Below are 17,451 nucleotides of genomic sequence, written 5' to 3'. Positions count from 1 at the left end.
TTTCCTAGGGACTTTTAGTAATGATGATGGCTGAGGTGGCTGGCTCCATGAACAATGCTGGAGGAGGAGTGAGCGATCGGAGCGGCATGATGAGCAATCGGCGCAGCAATGTGTGCGATCGGGGCAGCATGATGCACAACTGGCGCAGCATAATGGGCGATCGGGGCAGCATGATGTGCAATCGGCGCAGCAATGTGTGCGATTGGGGCAGCATGATGATGCTGGATGGTAGAATGAGCGACTGGAGCATGAGCATAGCTCGACACGTGCACTGGCTGAGCGATCACTTTGTGGACTGGCTGGGCGATCTTCACACCGGAAGGTTCACGACGGACGACTGCGTTGAATCCTGAGTGGTGGTCAGCATGATAGTCGACGATACGATGATGACCATCGGAGTCCAACAAGGAGTACTGGCCATGCACCTCATCTCCGTGGCGAGTTTCGTGCTGGCTCTTGATGTCTCCGGTGTGACCATCGTGGACGGAGTAAGAGAACTCGTAGTTGGCAGGCGCGTGATGCTCCACTGACTTGATGATCGTAGGTTGCGCGATGGTCTTCACAATAGCAGGAGTGTGATGATACACAGCGGGTTGAGCATGGATAGCTCCTACATGGTGAACAGCTGGTGCCACATGGTGGACAGCTGGAGCCACATGGTGCTGGATGGTAGAGTGGGATGTCGCGATGGCTCCATGTTGAGCTACCGGAAGTAGTCCTGCGCTGGCAGCAGCGATCAGCGTTGCAAATGCGACGAACTTGAAGGCCATTACGCCGATTGGTTTTGTGTATTACTGTAATCGAATATTAGAGGCGATCTCTGGAACTAGTATGATCCTGGAGAAGCTGTGAACACGTGATTGTATGGATAGTGAATGCTTCATCGATATGGTGGGCATGGCTTATATAGTACAGCCGCAGCTGCTTTCACGCTGAAAGGAACGAGCCCCCGGTTGTCCTTGATTTTAGTGATCTACTTTCTTGTAATACCGTGCCGACATTGTCCAGAATTATTTTCTTTGCCTCTCTGTCTGCTGTGCTGTTTATGTACTTTTGCTGCGAGGGTTTCAGGAAAAGGTAAGGTATTTTCAGGAAAAGTGGTGTTCATACCTACAATGTTAGGGATTGCAAAATTATTCAAATTCTTCCTCTCTTTTTTCCCCATCTTTCAAAACGCAAATCGAATGTTTGGCTATGAGTCTGGGTCCATTTATTATTCAATCAAATTTCTCATAATCTGGAAAGTTGAGGTCATATTTGTTCAATCAAAAATAGTGTTTAGTTAGACTTCCATGAAGAGAAACTGTAGATACTCTAATTTATTGATTAGCATACTTAACTTATAAACTAAACTCTTTTAAATCGTATTGCTATGTTAAGATACTGTCATTAAAGCTTGCATGTGAAATAATAAAGAAGAATTACATCTCCGTTTGTCCTTAATTCTGCATCAAGATCAGCAGATTATATGGCTAAATGTATGAAAAGTACTTGTATCTGCCCGAGATTATCTGGCAAATGCGCGTTACTCGTGAGCTACTTTTTACGCCTTCCAGCTTGGAAATTTTATTGCCATGTTTTGTGTGAATGTCAAACATCGGGGAGGAAATTATTCTTTAGAAAAAATCTAACCATTTTGTAGGACAGTTAGACAACATACACCACGGATAAAATGATTAGGATGACAACGGAAAAAAGCAAAATGCCGTTTCTATCTGTCACTCACATTCTGAAGCTTTCAAAACGTCTTATAGTTTTAGATGTTAGAACGACGCAAAAAGATGCTTCGATAATCTTTTTTTTTTCTATTGCGACTATTTAAATGGCACCCGATCTTACGATTCTTAGCCCTACTTACTTCAAAACAGAGGTAATATCGTTCATATTTCTTTCCAATAAACACTTTCTAATAGAATATCAAAATTTAATGTTGTTGCAGATAATGAATCGGCAATCTGGAAACTTTATAATCTTTTAAGCTTTACAGCATTTATTATCTCAATTTTCATTTTCTTTTGGATTAGTTCAACCATCCTTACAGGTCCCTTCTAGTAGGTCTTACTATTCAAATCCGCATGAAAGAGTGAGTATTGCATTTTCTAAAGAGTACAGCTATATACCTTATACAGACTTTCTACTTTCTTTCTATAATTTCTATCAATTCAACTAACAGATGACGTAAAGCATATTAGTCACATAGTTGCGTTCACATGGTTTTTATTATAACATTCATCAAAAGTGACATGATTGGATCATCCAACCAATTAAAATAGATTCATTAGTTTATGGTGGATGTGATACAACTGGAAATGTTCTATAGATACTGAATCCCAATGAGCTCAGAATTATTTGATTCTAAAATGGCGATCACCTTATCAATCTCGTTCTACTAAGAGGCTATATCATTTCGGATATTTTCTCATTAGTTTAATAAATCTGAAAAAAACAAACATCGATGATATTTTTATGAGACTTGCATGTATTGATTCTTGATTCTTCACACTAATCAACTCATTATTCTACATTCATACATTCCTAGGGACTTTTAGTAATGATGATGGCTGAGGTGGCTGGCTCCATGAACAATGCTGGAGGAGGAGTGAGCGATCGGAGCGGCATGATGAGCAATCGGCGCAGCAATGTGTGCGATCGGGGCAGCATGATGCACAACTGGCGCAGCATAATGGGCGATCGGGGCAGCATGATGTGCAATCGGCGCAGCAATGTGTGCGATTGGGGCAGCATGATGATGCTGGATGGTAGAATGAGCGACTGGAGCATGAGCATAGCTCGACACGTGCACTGGCTGAGCGATCACTTTGTGGACTGGCTGGGCGATCTTCACACCGGAAGGTTCACGACGGACGACTGCGTTGAATCCTGAGTGGTGGTCAGCATGATAGTCGACGATACGATGATGACCATCGGAGTCCAACAAGGAGTACTGGCCATGCACCTCATCTCCGTGGCGAGTTTCGTGCTGGCTCTTGATGTCTCCGGTGTGACCATCGTGGACGGAGTAAGAGAACTCGTAGTTGGCAGGCGCGTGATGCTCCACTGACTTGATGATCGTAGGTTGCGCGATGGTCTTCACAATAGCAGGAGTGTGATGATACACAGCGGGTTGAGCATGGATAGCTCCTACATGGTGAACAGCTGGCGCCACATGGTGGACAGCTGGAGCCACATGGTGCTGGATGGTAGAGTGTGATGTCGCGATGGCTCCATGTTGAGCTACCGGAAGTAGTCCTGCGCTGGCAGCAGCGATCAGCGTTGCAAATGCGACGAACTTGAAGGCCATTACGCCGATTGGTTTTGTGTATTACTGTAATCGAATATTAGAGGCGATCTCTGGAACTAGTATGATCCTGGAGAAGCTGTGAACACGTGATCGTATGGATAGTGAATGCTTCATCGATATGGTGGGCATGGCTTATATACTACAGCCGCAGCTGCTTTCACGCTGAAAGGAACGAGCCCCCGGTTGTCCTTGATTTTAGTGATCTACTTTCTTGTAATACCGTGCCGACATTGTCCAGAATTATTTTCTTTGCCTCTCTGTCTGCTGTGCTGTTTATGTACTTTTGCTGCGAGGGTTTCAGGAAAAGGTAAGGTATTTTCAGGAAAAGTGGTGTTCATACCTACAATGTTAGGGATTGCAAAATTATTCAAATTCTTCCTCTCTTTTTTCCCCATCTTTCAAAACGCAAATCGAATGTTTGGCTATGAGTCTGGGTCCATTTATTATTCAATCAAATTTCTCATAATCTGGAAAGTTGAGGTCATATTTGTTCAATCAAAAATAGTGTTTAGTTAGACTTCCATGAAGAGAAACTGTAGATACTCTAATTTATTGATTAGCATACTTAACTTATAAACTAAACTCTTTTAAATCGTATTGCTATGTTAAGATACTGTCATTAAAGCTTGCATGTGAAATAATAAAGAAGAATTACATCTCCGTTTGTCCTTAATTCTGCATCAAGATCAGCAGATTATATGGCTAAATGTATGAAAAGTACTTGTATCTGCCCGAGATTATCTGGCAAATGCGCGTTACTCGTGAGCTACTTTTTACGCCTTCCAGCTTGGAAATTTTATTGCCATGTTTTGTGTGAATGTCAAACATCGGGGAGGAAATTATTCTTTAGAAAAAATCTAACCATTTTGTAGGACAGTTAGACAACATACACCACGGATAAAATGATTAGGATGACAACGGAAAAAAGCAAAATGCCGTTTCTATCTGTCACTCACATTCTGAAGCTTTCAAAACGTCTTATAGTTTTAGATGTTAGAACGACGCAAAAAGATGCTTCGATAATCTTTTTTTTTTCTATTGCGACTATTTAAATGGCACCCGATCTTACGATTCTTAGCCCTACTTACTTCAAAACAGAGGTAATATCGTTCATATTTCTTTCCAATAAACACTTTCTAATAGAATATCAAAATTTAATGTTGTTGCAGATAATGAATCGGCAATCTGGAAACTTTATAATCTTTTAAGCTTTACAGCATTTATTATCTCAATTTTCATTTTCTTTTGGATTAGTTCAACCATCCTTACAGGTCCCTTCTAGTAGGTCTTACTATTCAAATCCGCATGAAAGAGTGAGTATTGCATTTTCTAAAGAGTACAGCTATATACCTTATACAGACTTTCTACTTTCTTTCTATAATTTCTATCAATTCAACTAACAGATGACGTAAAGCATATTAGTCACATAGTTGCGTTCACATGGTTTTTATTATAACATTCATCAAAAGTGACATGATTGGATCATCCAACCAATTAAAATAGATTCATTAGTTTATGGTGGATGTGATACAACTGGAAATGTTCTATAGATACTGAATCCCAATGAGCTCAGAATTATTTGATTCTAAAATGGCGATCACCTTATCAATCTCGTTCTACTAAGAGGCTATATCATTTCGGATATTTTCTCATTAGTTTAATAAATCTGAAAAAAACAAACATCGATGATATTTTTATGAGACTTGCATGTATTGATTCTTGATTCTTCACACTAATCAACTCATTATTCTACATTCATACATTCCTAGGGACTTTTAGTAATGATGATGGCTGAGGTGGCTGGCTCCATGAACAATGCTGGAGGAGGAGTGAGCGATCGGAGCGGCATGATGAGCAATCGGCGCAGCAATGTGTGCGATCGGGGCAGCATGATGCACAACTGGCGCAGCATAATGGGCGATCGGGGCAGCATGATGTGCAATCGGCGCAGCAATGTGTGCGATTGGGGCAGCATGATGATGCTGGATGGTAGAATGAGCGACTGGAGCATGAGCATAGCTCGACACGTGCACTGGCTGAGCGATCACTTTGTGGACTGGCTGGGCGATCTTCACACCGGAAGGTTCACGACGGACGACTGCGTTGAATCCTGAGTGGTGGTCAGCATGATAGTCGACGATACGATGATGACCATCGGAGTCCAACAAGGAGTACTGGCCATGCACCTCATCTCCGTGGCGAGTTTCGTGCTGGCTCTTGATGTCTCCGGTGTGACCATCGTGGACGGAGTAAGAGAACTCGTAGTTGGCAGGCGCGTGATGCTCCACTGACTTGATGATCGTAGGTTGCGCGATGGTCTTCACAATAGCAGGAGTGTGATGATACACAGCGGGTTGAGCATGGATAGCTCCTACATGGTGAACAGCTGGTGCCACATGGTGGACAGCTGGAGCCACATGGTGCTGGATGGTAGAGTGGGATGTCGCGATGGCTCCATGTTGAGCTACCGGAAGTAGTCCTGCGCTGGCAGCAGCGATCAACGTTGCAAATGCGACGAACTTGAAGGCCATTACGCCGATTGGTTTTGTGTATTACTGTAATCGAATATTAGAGGCGATCTCTGGAACTAGTATGATCCTGGAGAAGCTGTGAACACGTGATCGTATGGATAGTGAATGCTTCATCGATATGGTGGGCATGGCTTATATACTACAGCCGCAGCTGCTTTCACGCTGAAAGGAACGAGCCCCCGGTTGTCCTTGATTTTAGTGATCTACTTTCTTGTAATACCGTGCCGACATTGTCCAGAATTATTTTCTTTGCCTCTCTGTCTGCTGTGCTGTTTATGTACTTTTGCTGCGAGGGTTTCAGGAAAAGGTAAGGTATTTTCAGGAAAAGTGGTGTTCATACCTACAATGTTAGGGATTGCAAAATTATTCAAATTCTTCCTCTCTTTTTTCCGCATCTTTCAAAACGCAAATCGAATGTTTGGCTATGAGTCTGGGTCCATTTATTATTCAATCAAATTTCTCATAATCTGGAAAGTTGAGGTCATATTTGTTCAATCAAAAATAGTGTTTAGTTAGACTTCCATGAAGAGAAACTGTAGATACTCTAATTTATTGATTAGCATACTTAACTTATAAACTAAACTCTTTTAAATCGTATTGCTATGTTAAGATACTGTCATTAAAGCTTGCATGTGAAATAATAAAGAAGAATTACATCTCCGTTTGTCCTTAATTCTGCATCAAGATCAGCAGATTATATGGCTAAATGTATGAAAAGTACTTGTATCTTCCCGAGATTATCTGGCAAATGCGCGTTACTCGTGAGCTACTTTTTACGCCTTCCAGCTTGGAAATTTTATTGCCATGTTTTGTGTGAATGTCAAACATCGGGGAGGAAATTATTCTTTAGAAAAAATCTAACCATTTTGTAGGACAGTTAGACAACATACACCACGGATAAAATGATTAGGATGACAACGGAAAAAAGCAAAATGCCGTTTCTATCTGTCACTCACATTCTGAAGCTTTCAAAACGTCTCATAGTTTTAGATGTTAGAACGACGCAAAAAGATGCTTCGATAATCGTTTTTTTTTCTATTGCGACTATTTAAATGGCACCCGATCTTACGATTCTTAGCCCTACTTACTTCAAAACAGAGGTAATATCGTTCATATTTCTTTCCAATAAACACTTTCTAATAGAATATCAAAATTTAATGTTGTTGCAGATAATGAATCGGCAATCTGGAAACTTTATAATCTTTTAAGCTTTACAGCATTTATTATCTCAATTTTCATTTTCTTTTGGATTAGTTCAACCATCCTTACAGGTCCCTTCTAGTAGGTCTTACTATTCAAATCCGCATGAAAGAGTGAGTATTGCATTTTCTAAAGAGTACAACTATATACCTTATACAGACTTTCTACTTTCTTTCTATAATTTCTATCAATTCAACTAACAGATGACGTAAAGCATATTAGTCACATAGTTGCGTTCATATGGTTTTTATTATAACATTCATCAAAAGTGACATGATTGGATCATCCAACCAATTCAAATAGATTCATTAGTTTATGGTGGATGTGATACAACTGGAAATGTTCTATAGATACTGAATCCCAATGAGCTCAGAATTATTTGATTCTAAAATGGCGATCACCTTATCAATCTCGTTCTACTAAGAGGCTATATCATTTCGGATATTTTCTCATTAGTTTAATAAATCAGAAAAAACAAACATCGATGATATTTTTATGAGACTTGCATGTATTGATTCTTGATTCTTCACACTAATCAACTCATTATTCTACATTCATACATTCCTAGGGACTTTTAGTAATGATGATGGCTGAGGTGGCTGGCTCCATGAACAATGCTGGAGGAGGAGTGAGCGATCGGAGCGGCATGATGAGCAATCGGCGCAGCAATGTGTGCGATCGGGGCAGCATGATGCACAACTGGCGCAGCATAATGGGCGATCGGGGCAGCATGATGTGCAATCGGCGCAGCAATGTGTGCGATTGGGGCAGCATGATGATGCTGGATGGTAGAATGAGCGACTGGAGCATGAGCATAGCTCGACACGTGCACTGGCTGAGCGATCACTTTGTGGACTGGCTGGGCGATCTTCACACCGGAAGGTTCACGACGGACGACTGCGTTGAATCCTGAGTGGTGGTCAGCATGATAGTCGACGATACGATGATGACCATCGGAGTCCAACAAGGAGTACTGGCCATGCACCTCATCTCCGTGGCGAGTTTCGTGCTGGCTCTTGATGTCTCCGGTGTGACCATCGTGGACGGAGTAAGAGAACTCGTAGTTGGCAGGCGCGTGATGCTCCACTGACTTGATGATCGTAGGTTGCGCGATGGTCTTCACAATAGCAGGAGTGTGATGATAGACAGCGGGTTGAGCATGGATAGCTCCTACATGGTGAACAGCTGGTGCCACATGGTGGACAGCTGGAGCCACATGGTGCTGGATGGTAGAGTGGGATGTCGCGATGGCTCCATGTTGAGCTACCGGAAGTAGTCCTGCGCTGGCAGCAGCGATCAGCGTTGCAAATGCGACGAACTTGAAGGCCATTACGCCGATTGGTTTTGTGTATTACTGTAATCGAATATTAGAGGCGATCTCTGGAACTAGTATGATCCTGGAGAAGCTGTGAACACGTGATCGTATGGATAGTGAATGCTTCATCGATATGGTGGGCATGGCTTATATAGTACAGCCGCAGCTGCTTTCACGCTGAAAGGAACGAGCCCCCGGTTGTCCTTGATTTTAGTGATCTACTTTCTTGTAATACCGTGCCGACATTGTCCAGAATTATTTTCTTTGCCTCTCTGTCTGCTGTGCTGTTTATGTACTTTTGCTGCGAGGGTTTCAGGAAAAGGTAAGGTATTTTCAGGAAAAGTGGTGTTCATACCTACAATGTTAGGGATTGCAAAATTATTCAAATTCTTCCTCTCTTTTTTCCCCATCTTTCAAAACGCAAATCGAATGTTTGGCTATGAGTCTGGGTCCATTTATTATTCAATCAAATTTCTCATAATCTGGAAAGTTGAGGTCATATTTGTTCAATCAAAAATAGTGTTTAGTTAGACTTCCATGAAGAGAAACTGTAGATACTCTAATTTATTGATTAGTATACTTAACTTATAAACTAAACTCTTTTAAATCGTATTGCTATGTTAAGATACTGTCATTAAAGCTTGCATGTGAAGAATTACATCTCCGTTTGTCCTTAATTCTGCATCAAGATCAGCAGATTATATGGCTAAATGTATGAAAAGTACTTGTATCTGCCCGAGATTATCTGGCAAATGCGCGTTACTCGTGAGCTACTTTTTACGCCTTCCAGCTTGGAAATTTTATTGCCATGTTTTGTGTGAATGTCAAACATCGGGGAGGAAATTATTCTTTAGAAAAAATCTAACCATTTTGTAGGACAGTTAGACAACATACACCACGGATAAAATGATTAGGATGACAACGGAAAAAAGCAAAATGCCGTTTCTATCTGTCACTCACATTCTGAAGCTTTCAAAACGTCTTATAGTTTTAGATGTTAGAACGACGCAAAAAGATGTTTCGATAATCTTTTTTTTTTCTATTGCGACTATTTAAATGGCACCCGATCTTACGATTCTTAGCCCTACTTACTTCAAAACAGAGGTAATATCGTTCATATTTCTTTCCAATAAACACTTTCTAATAGAATATCAAAATTTAATGTTGTTGCAGATAATGAATCGGCAATCTGGAAACTTTATAATCTTTTAAGCTTTACAGCATTTATTATCTCAATTTTCATTTTCTTTTGGATTAGTTCAACCATCCTTACAGGTCCCTTCTAGTAGGTCTTACTATTCAAATCCGCATGAAAGAGTGAGTATTGCATTTTCTAAAGAGTACAGCTATATACCTTATACAGACTTTCTACTTTCTTTCTATAATTTCTATCAATTCAACTAACAGATGACGTAAAGCATATTAGTCACATAGTTGCGTTCACATGGTTTTTATTATAACATTCATCAAAAGTGACATGATTGGATCATCCAACCAATTCAAATAGATTCATTAGTTTATGGTGGATGTGATACAACTGGAAATGTTCTATAGATACTGAATCCCAATGAGCTCAGAATTATTTGATTCTAAAATGGCGATCACCTTATCAATCTCGTTCTACTAAGAGGCTATATCATTTCGGATATTTTCTCATTAGTTTAATAAATCTGAAAAAAACAAACATCGATGATATTTTTATGAGACTTGCATGTATTGATTCTTGATTCTTCACACTAATCAACTCATTATTCTACATTCATACATTCCTAGGGACTTTTAGTAATGATGATGGCTGAGGTGGCTGGCTCCATGAACAATGCTGGAGGAGGAGTGAGCGATCGGAGCGGCATGATGAGCAATCGGCGCAGCAATGTGTGCGATCGGGGCAGCATGATGCACAACTGGCGCAGCATAATGGGCGATCGGGGCAGCATGATGTGCAATCGGCGCAGCAATGTGTGCGATTGGGGCAGCATGATGATGCTGGATGGTAGAATGAGCGACTGGAGCATGAGCATAGCTCGACACGTGCACTGGCTGAGCGATCACTTTGTGGACTGGCTGGGCGATCTTCACACCGGAAGGTTCACGACGGACGACTGCGTTGAATCCTGAGTGGTGGTCAGCATGATAGTCGACGATACGATGATGACCATCGGAGTCCAACAAGGAGTACTGGCCATGCACCTCATCTCCGTGGCGAGTTTCGTGCTGGCTCTTGATGTCTCCGGTGTGACCATCGTGGACGGAGTAAGAGAACTCGTAGTTGGCAGGCGCGTGATGCTCCACTGACTTGATGATCGTAGGTTGCGCGATGGTCTTCACAATAGCAGGAGTGTGATGATACACAGCGGGTTGAGCATGGATAGCTCCTACATGGTGAACAGCTGGTGCCACATGGTGGACAGCTGGAGCCACATGGTGCTGGATGGTAGAGTGGGATGTCGCGATGGCTCCATGTTGAGCTACCGGAAGTAGTCCTGCGCTGGCAGCAGCGATCAGCGTTGCAAATGCGACGAACTTGAAGGCCATTACGCCGATTGGTTTTGTGTATTACTGTAATCGAATATTACAGGCGATCTCTGGAACTAGTATGATCCTGGAGAAGCTGTGAACACGTGATCGTATGGATAGTGAATGCTTCATCGATATGGTGGGCATGGCTTATATACTACAGCCGCAGCTGCTTTCACGCTGAAAGGAACGAGCCCCCGGTTGTCCTTGATTTTAGTGATCTACTTTCTTGTAATACCGTGCCGACATTGTCCAGAATTATTTTCTTTGCCTCTCTGTCTGCTGTGCTGTTTATGTACTTTTGCTGCGAGGGTTTCAGGAAAAGGTAAGGTATTTTCAGGAAAAGTGGTGTTCATACCTACAATGTTAGGGATTGCAAAATTATTCAAATTCTTCCTCTCTTTTTTCCCCATCTTTCAAAACGCAAATCGAATGTTTGGCTATGAGTCTGGGTCCATTTATTATTCAATCAAATTTCTCATAATCTGGAAAGTTGAGGTCATATTTGTTCAATCAAAAATAGTGTTTAGTTAGACTTCCATGAAGAGAAACTGTAGATACTCTAATTTATTGATTAGCATACTTAACTTATAAACTAAACTCTTTTAAATCGTATTGCTATGTTAAGATACTGTCATTAAAGCTTGCATGTGAAATAATAAAGAAGAATTACATCTCCGTTTGTCCTTAATTCTGCATCAAGATCAGCAGATTATATGGCTAAATGTATGAAAAGTACTTGTATCTGCCCGAGATTATCTGGCAAATGCGCGTTACTCGTGAGCTACTTTTTACGCCTTCCAGCTTGGAAATTTTATTGCCATGTTTTGTGTGAATGTCAAACATCGGGGAGGAAATTATTCTTTAGAAAAAATCTAACCATTTTGTAGGACAGTTAGACAACATACACCACGGATAAAATGATTAGGATGACAACGGAAAAAAGCAAAATGCCGTTTCTATCTGTCACTCACATTCTGAAGCTTTCAAAACGTCTTATAGTTTTAGATGTTAGAACGACGCAAAAAGATGCTTCGATAATCTTTTTTTTTTCTATTGCGACTATTTAAATGGCACCCGATCTTACGATTCTTAGCCCTACTTACTTCAAAACAGAGGTAATATCGTTCATATTTCTTTCCAATAAACACTTTCTAATAGAATATCAAAATTTAATGTTGTTGCAGATAATGAATCGGCAATCTGGAAACTTTATAATCTTTTAAGCTTTACAGCATTTATTATCTCAATTTTCATTTTCTTTTGGATTAGTTCAACCATCCTTACAGGTCCCTTCTAGTAGGTCCTACTATTCAAATCCGCATGAAAGAGTGAGTATTGCATTTTCTAAAGAGTACAGCTATATACCTTATACAGACTTTCTACTTTCTTTCTATAATTTCTATCAATTCAACTAACAGATGACGTAAAGCATATTAGTCACATAGTTGCGTTCACATGGTTTTTATTATAACATTCATCAAAAGTGACATGATTGGATCATCCAACCAATTCAAATAGATTCATTAGTTTATGGTGGATGTGATACAACTGGAAATGTTCTATAGATACTGAATCCCAATGAGCTCAGAATTATTTGATTCTAAAATGGCGATCACCTTATCAATCTCGTTCTACTAAGAGGCTATATCATTTCGGATATTTTCTCATTAGTTTAATAAATCTGAAAAAAACAAACATCGATGATATTTTTATGAGACTTGCATGTATTGATTCTTGATTCTTCACACTAATCAACTCATTATTCTACATTCATACATTCCTAGGGACTTTTAGTAATGATGATGGCTGAGGTGGCTGGCTCCATGAACAATGCTGGAGGAGGAGTGAGCGATCGGAGCGGCATGATGAGCAATCGGCGCAGCAATGTGTGCGATCGGGGCAGCATGATGCACAACTGGCGCAGCATAATGGGCGATCGGGGCAGCATGATGTGCAATCGGCGCAGCAATGTGTGCGATTGGGGCAGCATGATGATGCTGGATGGTAGAATGAGCGACTGGAGCATGAGCATAGCTCGACACGTGCACTGGCTGAGCGATCACTTTGTGGACTGGCTGGGCGATCTTCACACCGGAAGGTTCACAACGGACGACTGCGTTGAATCCTGAGTGGTGGTCAGCATGATAGTCGACGATACGATGATGACCATCGGAGTCCAACAAGGAGTACTGGCCATGCACCTCATCTCCGTGGCGAGTTTCGTGCTGGCTCTTGATGTCTCCGGTGTGACCATCGTGGACGGAGTAAGAGAACTCGTAGTTGGCAGGCGCGTGATGCTCCACTGACTTGATGATCGTAGGTTGCGCGATGGTCTTCACAATAGCAGGAGTGTGATGATACACAGCGGGTTGAGCATGGATAGCTCCTACATGGTGAACAGCTGGCGCCACATGGTGGACAGCTGGAGCCACATGGTGCTGGATGGTAGAGAGTGATGTCGCGATGGCTCCATGTTGAGCTACCGGAAGTAGTCCTGCGCTGGCAGCAGCGATCAACGTTGCAAATGCGACGAACTTGAAGGCCATTACGCCGATTGGTTTTGTGTATTACTGTAATCGAATATTAGAGGCGATCTCTGGAACTAGTATGATCCTGGAGAAGCTGTGAACACGTGATCGTATGGATAGTGAATGCTTCATCGATATGGTGGGCATGGCTTATATACTACAGCCGCAGCTGCTTTCACGCTGAAAGGAACGAGCCCCCGGTTGTCCTTGATTTTAGTGATCTACTTTCTTGTAATACCGTGCCGACATTGTCCAGAATTATTTTCTTTGCCTCTCTGTCTGCTGTGCTGTTTATGTACTTTTGCTGCGAGTGTTTCAGGAAAAGGTAAGGTATTTTCAGGAAAAGTGGTGTTCATACCTACAATGTTAGGGATTGCAAAATTATTCAAATTCTTCCTCTCTTTTTTTCCCATCTATCAAAACGCAAATCGAATGTTTGGCTATGAGTCTGGGTCCATTTATTATTCAATCAAATTTCTCATAATCTGGAAAGTTGAGGTCATATTTGTTCAATCAAAAATAGTGTTTAGTTAGACTTCCATGAAGAGAAACTGTAGATACTCTAATTTATTGATTAGCATACTTAACTTATAAACTAAACTCTTTTAAATCGTATTGCTATGTTAAGATACTGTCATTAAAGCTTGCATGTGAAATAATAAAGAAGAATTACATCTCCGTTTGTCCTTAATTCTGCATCAAGATCAGCAGATTATATGGCTAAATGTATGAAAAGTACTTGTATCTGCCCGAGATTATCTGGCAAATGCGCGTTACTCGTGAGCTACTTTTTACGCCTTCCAGCTTGGAAATTTTATTGCCATGTTTTGTGTGAATGTCAAACATCGGGGAGGAAATTATTCTTTAGAAAAAATCTAACCATTTTGTAGGACAGTTAGACAACATACACCACGGATAAAATGATTAGGATGACAACGGAAAAAAGCAAAATGCCGTTTCTATCTGTCACTCACATTCTGAAGCTTTCAAAACGTCTCATAGTTTTAGATGTTAGAACGACGCAAAAAGATGCTTCGATAATCGTTTTTTTTCTATTGCGACTATTTAAATGGCACCCGATCTTACGATTCTTAGCCCTACTTACTTCAAAACAGAGGTAATATCGTTCATATTTCTTTCCAATAAACACTTTCTAATAGAATATCAAAATTTAATGTTGTTGCAGATAATGAATCGGCAATCTGGAAACTTTATAATCTTTTAAGCTTTACAGCATTTATTATCTCAATTTTCATTTTCTTTTGGATTAGTTCAACCATCCTTACAGGTCCCTTCTAGTAGGTCTTACTATTCAAATCCGCATGAAAGAGTGAGTATTGCATTTTCTAAAGAGTACAACTATATACCTTATACAGACTTTCTACTTTCTTTCTATAATTTCTATCAATTCAACTAACAGATGACGTAAAGCATATTAGTCACATAGTTGCGTTCATATGGTTTTTATTATAACATTCATCAAAAGTGACATGATTGGATCATCCAACCAATTCAAATAGATTCATTAGTTTATGGTGGATGTGATACAACTGGAAATGTTCTATAGATACTGAATCCCAATGAGCTCAGAATTATTTGATTCTAAAATGGCGATCACCTTATCAATCTCGTTCTACTAAGAGGCTATATCATTTCGGATATTTTCTCATTAGTTTAATAAATCAGAAAAAACAAACATCGATGATATTTTTATGAGACTTGCATGTATTGATTCTTGATTCTTCACACTAATCAACTCATTATTCTACATTCATACATTCCTAGGGACTTTTAGTAATGATGATGGCTGAGGTGGCTGGCTCCATGAACAATGCTGGAGGAGGAGTGAGCGATCGGAGCGGCATGATGAGCAATCGGCGCAGCAATGTGTGCGATCGGGGCAGCATGATGCACAACTGGCGCAGCATAATGGGCGATCGGGGCAGCATGATGTGCAATCGGCGCAGCAATGTGTGCGATTGGGGCAGCATGATGATGCTGGATGGTAGAATGAGCGACTGGAGCATGAGCATAGCTCGACACGTGCACTGGCTGAGCGATCACTTTGTGGACTGGCTGGGCGATCTTCACACCGGAAGGTTCACGACGGACGACTGCGTTGAATCCTGAGTGGTGGTCAGCATGATAGTCGACGATACGATGATGACCATCGGAGTCCAACAAGGAGTACTGGCCATGCACCTCATCTCCGTGGCGAGTTTCGTGCTGGCTCTTGATGTCTCCGGTGTGACCATCGTGGACGGAGTAAGAGAACTCGTAGTTGGCAGGCGCGTGATGCTCCACTGACTTGATGATCGTAGGTTGCGCGATGGTCTTCACAATAGCAGGAGTGTGATGATAGACAGCGGGTTGAGCATGGATAGCTCCTACATGGTGAACAGCTGGTGCCACATGGTGGACAGCTGGAGCCACATGGTGCTGGATGGTAGAGTGGGATGTCGCGATGGCTCCATGTTGAGCTACCGGAAGTAGTCCTGCGCTGGCAGCAGCGATCAGCGTTGCAAATGCGACGAACTTGAAGGCCATTACGCCGATTGGTTTTGTGTATTACTGTAATCGAATATTAGAGGCGATCTCTGGAACTAGTATGATCCTGGAGAAGCTGTGAACACGTGATCGTATGGATAGTGAATGCTTCATCGATATGGTGGGCATGGCTTATATAGTACAGCCGCAGCTGCTTTCACGCTGAAAGGAACGAGCCCCCGGTTGTCCTTGATTTTAGTGATCTACTTTCTTGTAATACCGTGCCGACATTGTCCAGAATTATTTTCTTTGCCTCTCTGTCTGCTGTGCTGTTTATGTACTTTTGCTGCGAGGGTTTCAGGAAAAGGTAAGGTATTTTCAGGAAAAGTGGTGTTCATACCTACAATGTTAGGGATTGCAAAATTATTCAAATTCTTCCTCTCTTTTTTCCCCATCTTTCAAAACGCAAATCGAATGTTTGGCTATGAGTCTGGGTCCATTTATTATTCAATCAAATTTCTCATAATCTGGAAAGTTGAGGTCATATTTGTTCAATCAAAAATAGTGTTTAGTTAGACTTCCATGAAGAGAAACTGTAGATACTCTAATTTATTGATTAGTATACTTAACTTATAAACTAAACTCTTTTAAATCGTATTGCTATGTTAAGATACTGTCATTAAAGCTTGCATGTGAAGAATTACATCTCCGTTTGTCCTTAATTCTGCATCAAGATCAGCAGATTATATGGCTAAATGTATGAAAAGTACTTGTATCTGCCCGAGATTATCTGGCAAATGCGCGTTACTCGTGAGCTACTTTTTACGCCTTCCAGCTTGGAAATTTTATTGCCATGTTTTGTGTGAATGTCAAACATCGGGGAGGAAATTATTCTTTAGAAAAAATCTAACCATTTTGTAGGACAGTTAGACAACATACACCACGGATAAAATGATTAGGATGACAACGGAAAAAAGCAAAATGCCGTTTCTATCTGTCACTCACATTCTGAAGCTTTCAAAACGTCTTATAGTTTTAGATGTTAGAACGACGCAAAAAGATGCTTCGATAATCTTTTTTTTTCTATTGCGACTATTTAAATGGCACCCGATCTTACGATTCTTAGCCCTACTTACTTCAAAACAGAGGTAATATCGTTCATATTTCTTTCCAATAAACACTTTCTAATAGAATATCAAAATTTAATGTTGTTGCAGATAATGAATCGGCAATCTGGAAACTTTATAATCTTTTAAGCTTTACAGCATTTATTATCTCAATTTTCATTTTCTTTTGGATTAGTTCAACCATCCTTACAGGTCCCTTCTAGTAGGTCTTACTATTCAAATCCGCATGAAAGAGTGAGTATTGCATTTTCTAAAGAGTACAGCTATATACCTTATACAGACTTTCTACTTTCTTTCTATAATTTCTATCAATTCAACTAACAGATGACGTAAAGCATATTAGTCACATAGTTGCGTTCACATGGTTTTTATTATAACATTCATCAAAAGTGACATGATTGGATCATCCAACCAATTCAAATAGATTCATTAGTTTATGGTG

General features: G+C 40.8%; 4 protein-coding genes across 4 annotated transcripts; all 4 read right to left on the bottom strand.

The window, feature by feature from the left end:
* Positions 1-14: 14 nt before the first annotated feature.
* LOC125960007 (cuticle protein 8-like) lies at positions 15-846 on the bottom strand. The gene has a single exon (XM_049693101.1). It carries the CDS (start codon positions 768-770, stop codon positions 15-17), a length of 756 nt encoding a protein of 251 aa, XP_049549058.1. The 5' UTR covers positions 771-846.
* Positions 847-2,545: 1,699 nt separating this feature from the next.
* Positions 2,546-5,832, bottom strand: LOC125959338 (histidine-rich protein PFHRP-II-like). Its single transcript, XM_049692157.1, has 2 exons — positions 5,116-5,832; positions 2,546-3,316 (listed from the first exon to the last, which is right to left on the bottom strand). Exons 1-2 carry the CDS (start codon positions 5,830-5,832, stop codon positions 2,546-2,548), a joined length of 1,488 nt encoding a protein of 495 aa, XP_049548114.1.
* A 1,774-nt stretch (positions 5,833-7,606) lies between these two features.
* Positions 7,607-10,882, bottom strand: LOC125959337 (histidine-rich protein PFHRP-II-like). The gene is made up of 2 exons (XM_049692156.1): positions 10,166-10,882; positions 7,607-8,377 (listed from the first exon to the last, which is right to left on the bottom strand). Exons 1-2 carry the CDS (start codon positions 10,880-10,882, stop codon positions 7,607-7,609), a joined length of 1,488 nt encoding a protein of 495 aa, XP_049548113.1.
* Positions 10,883-12,657: 1,775 nt separating this feature from the next.
* Positions 12,658-16,025, bottom strand: LOC125959336 (histidine-rich protein PFHRP-II-like). The gene is made up of 2 exons (XM_049692154.1): positions 15,226-16,025; positions 12,658-13,428 (listed from the first exon to the last, which is right to left on the bottom strand). The coding sequence occupies exons 1-2, from the start codon at positions 15,940-15,942 to the stop codon at positions 12,658-12,660; spliced, it is 1,488 nt and encodes a 495-aa protein (XP_049548111.1). The 5' UTR covers positions 15,943-16,025.
* Between the last annotated feature and the right edge of the window lie 1,426 nt (positions 16,026-17,451).

Source organism: Anopheles darlingi, chromosome 2 (assembly GCF_943734745.1).
Source record: "Anopheles darlingi chromosome 2, idAnoDarlMG_H_01, whole genome shotgun sequence".
Lineage (NCBI taxonomy): Eukaryota > Metazoa > Arthropoda > Insecta > Diptera > Culicidae > Anopheles > Anopheles darlingi.
The sequence above is the reverse complement of the archived record's forward strand: the minus strand, read 5'-3'. Positions and strand labels throughout refer to the sequence as shown.

Bases quoted from the DNA above. Each gene is read 5' to 3' on its own strand.
- LOC125960007 (XM_049693101.1), bottom strand. From the start codon at position 770: ATGGCCTTCAAGTTCGTCGCATTTGCAACGCTGATCGCTGCTGCCAGC.
- LOC125959336 (XM_049692154.1), bottom strand. From the start codon at position 15,942: ATGGCCTTCAAGTTCGTCGCATTTGCAACGCTGATCGCTGCTGCCAGC. The intron at 13,429-15,225 runs GTTCATGGAGCC...CAGTAATACACA, and splicing joins CTCACTCCTCCTCCAGCATT to AAACCAATCGGCGTAATGGC.
- LOC125959337 (XM_049692156.1), bottom strand. From the start codon at position 10,882: ATGGCCTTCAAGTTCGTCGCATTTGCAACGCTGATCGCTGCTGCCAGC. The intron at 8,378-10,165 runs GTTCATGGAGCC...CAGTAATACACA, and splicing joins CTCACTCCTCCTCCAGCATT to AAACCAATCGGCGTAATGGC.
- LOC125959338 (XM_049692157.1), bottom strand. From the start codon at position 5,832: ATGGCCTTCAAGTTCGTCGCATTTGCAACGTTGATCGCTGCTGCCAGC. The intron at 3,317-5,115 runs GTTCATGGAGCC...CAGTAATACACA, and splicing joins CTCACTCCTCCTCCAGCATT to AAACCAATCGGCGTAATGGC.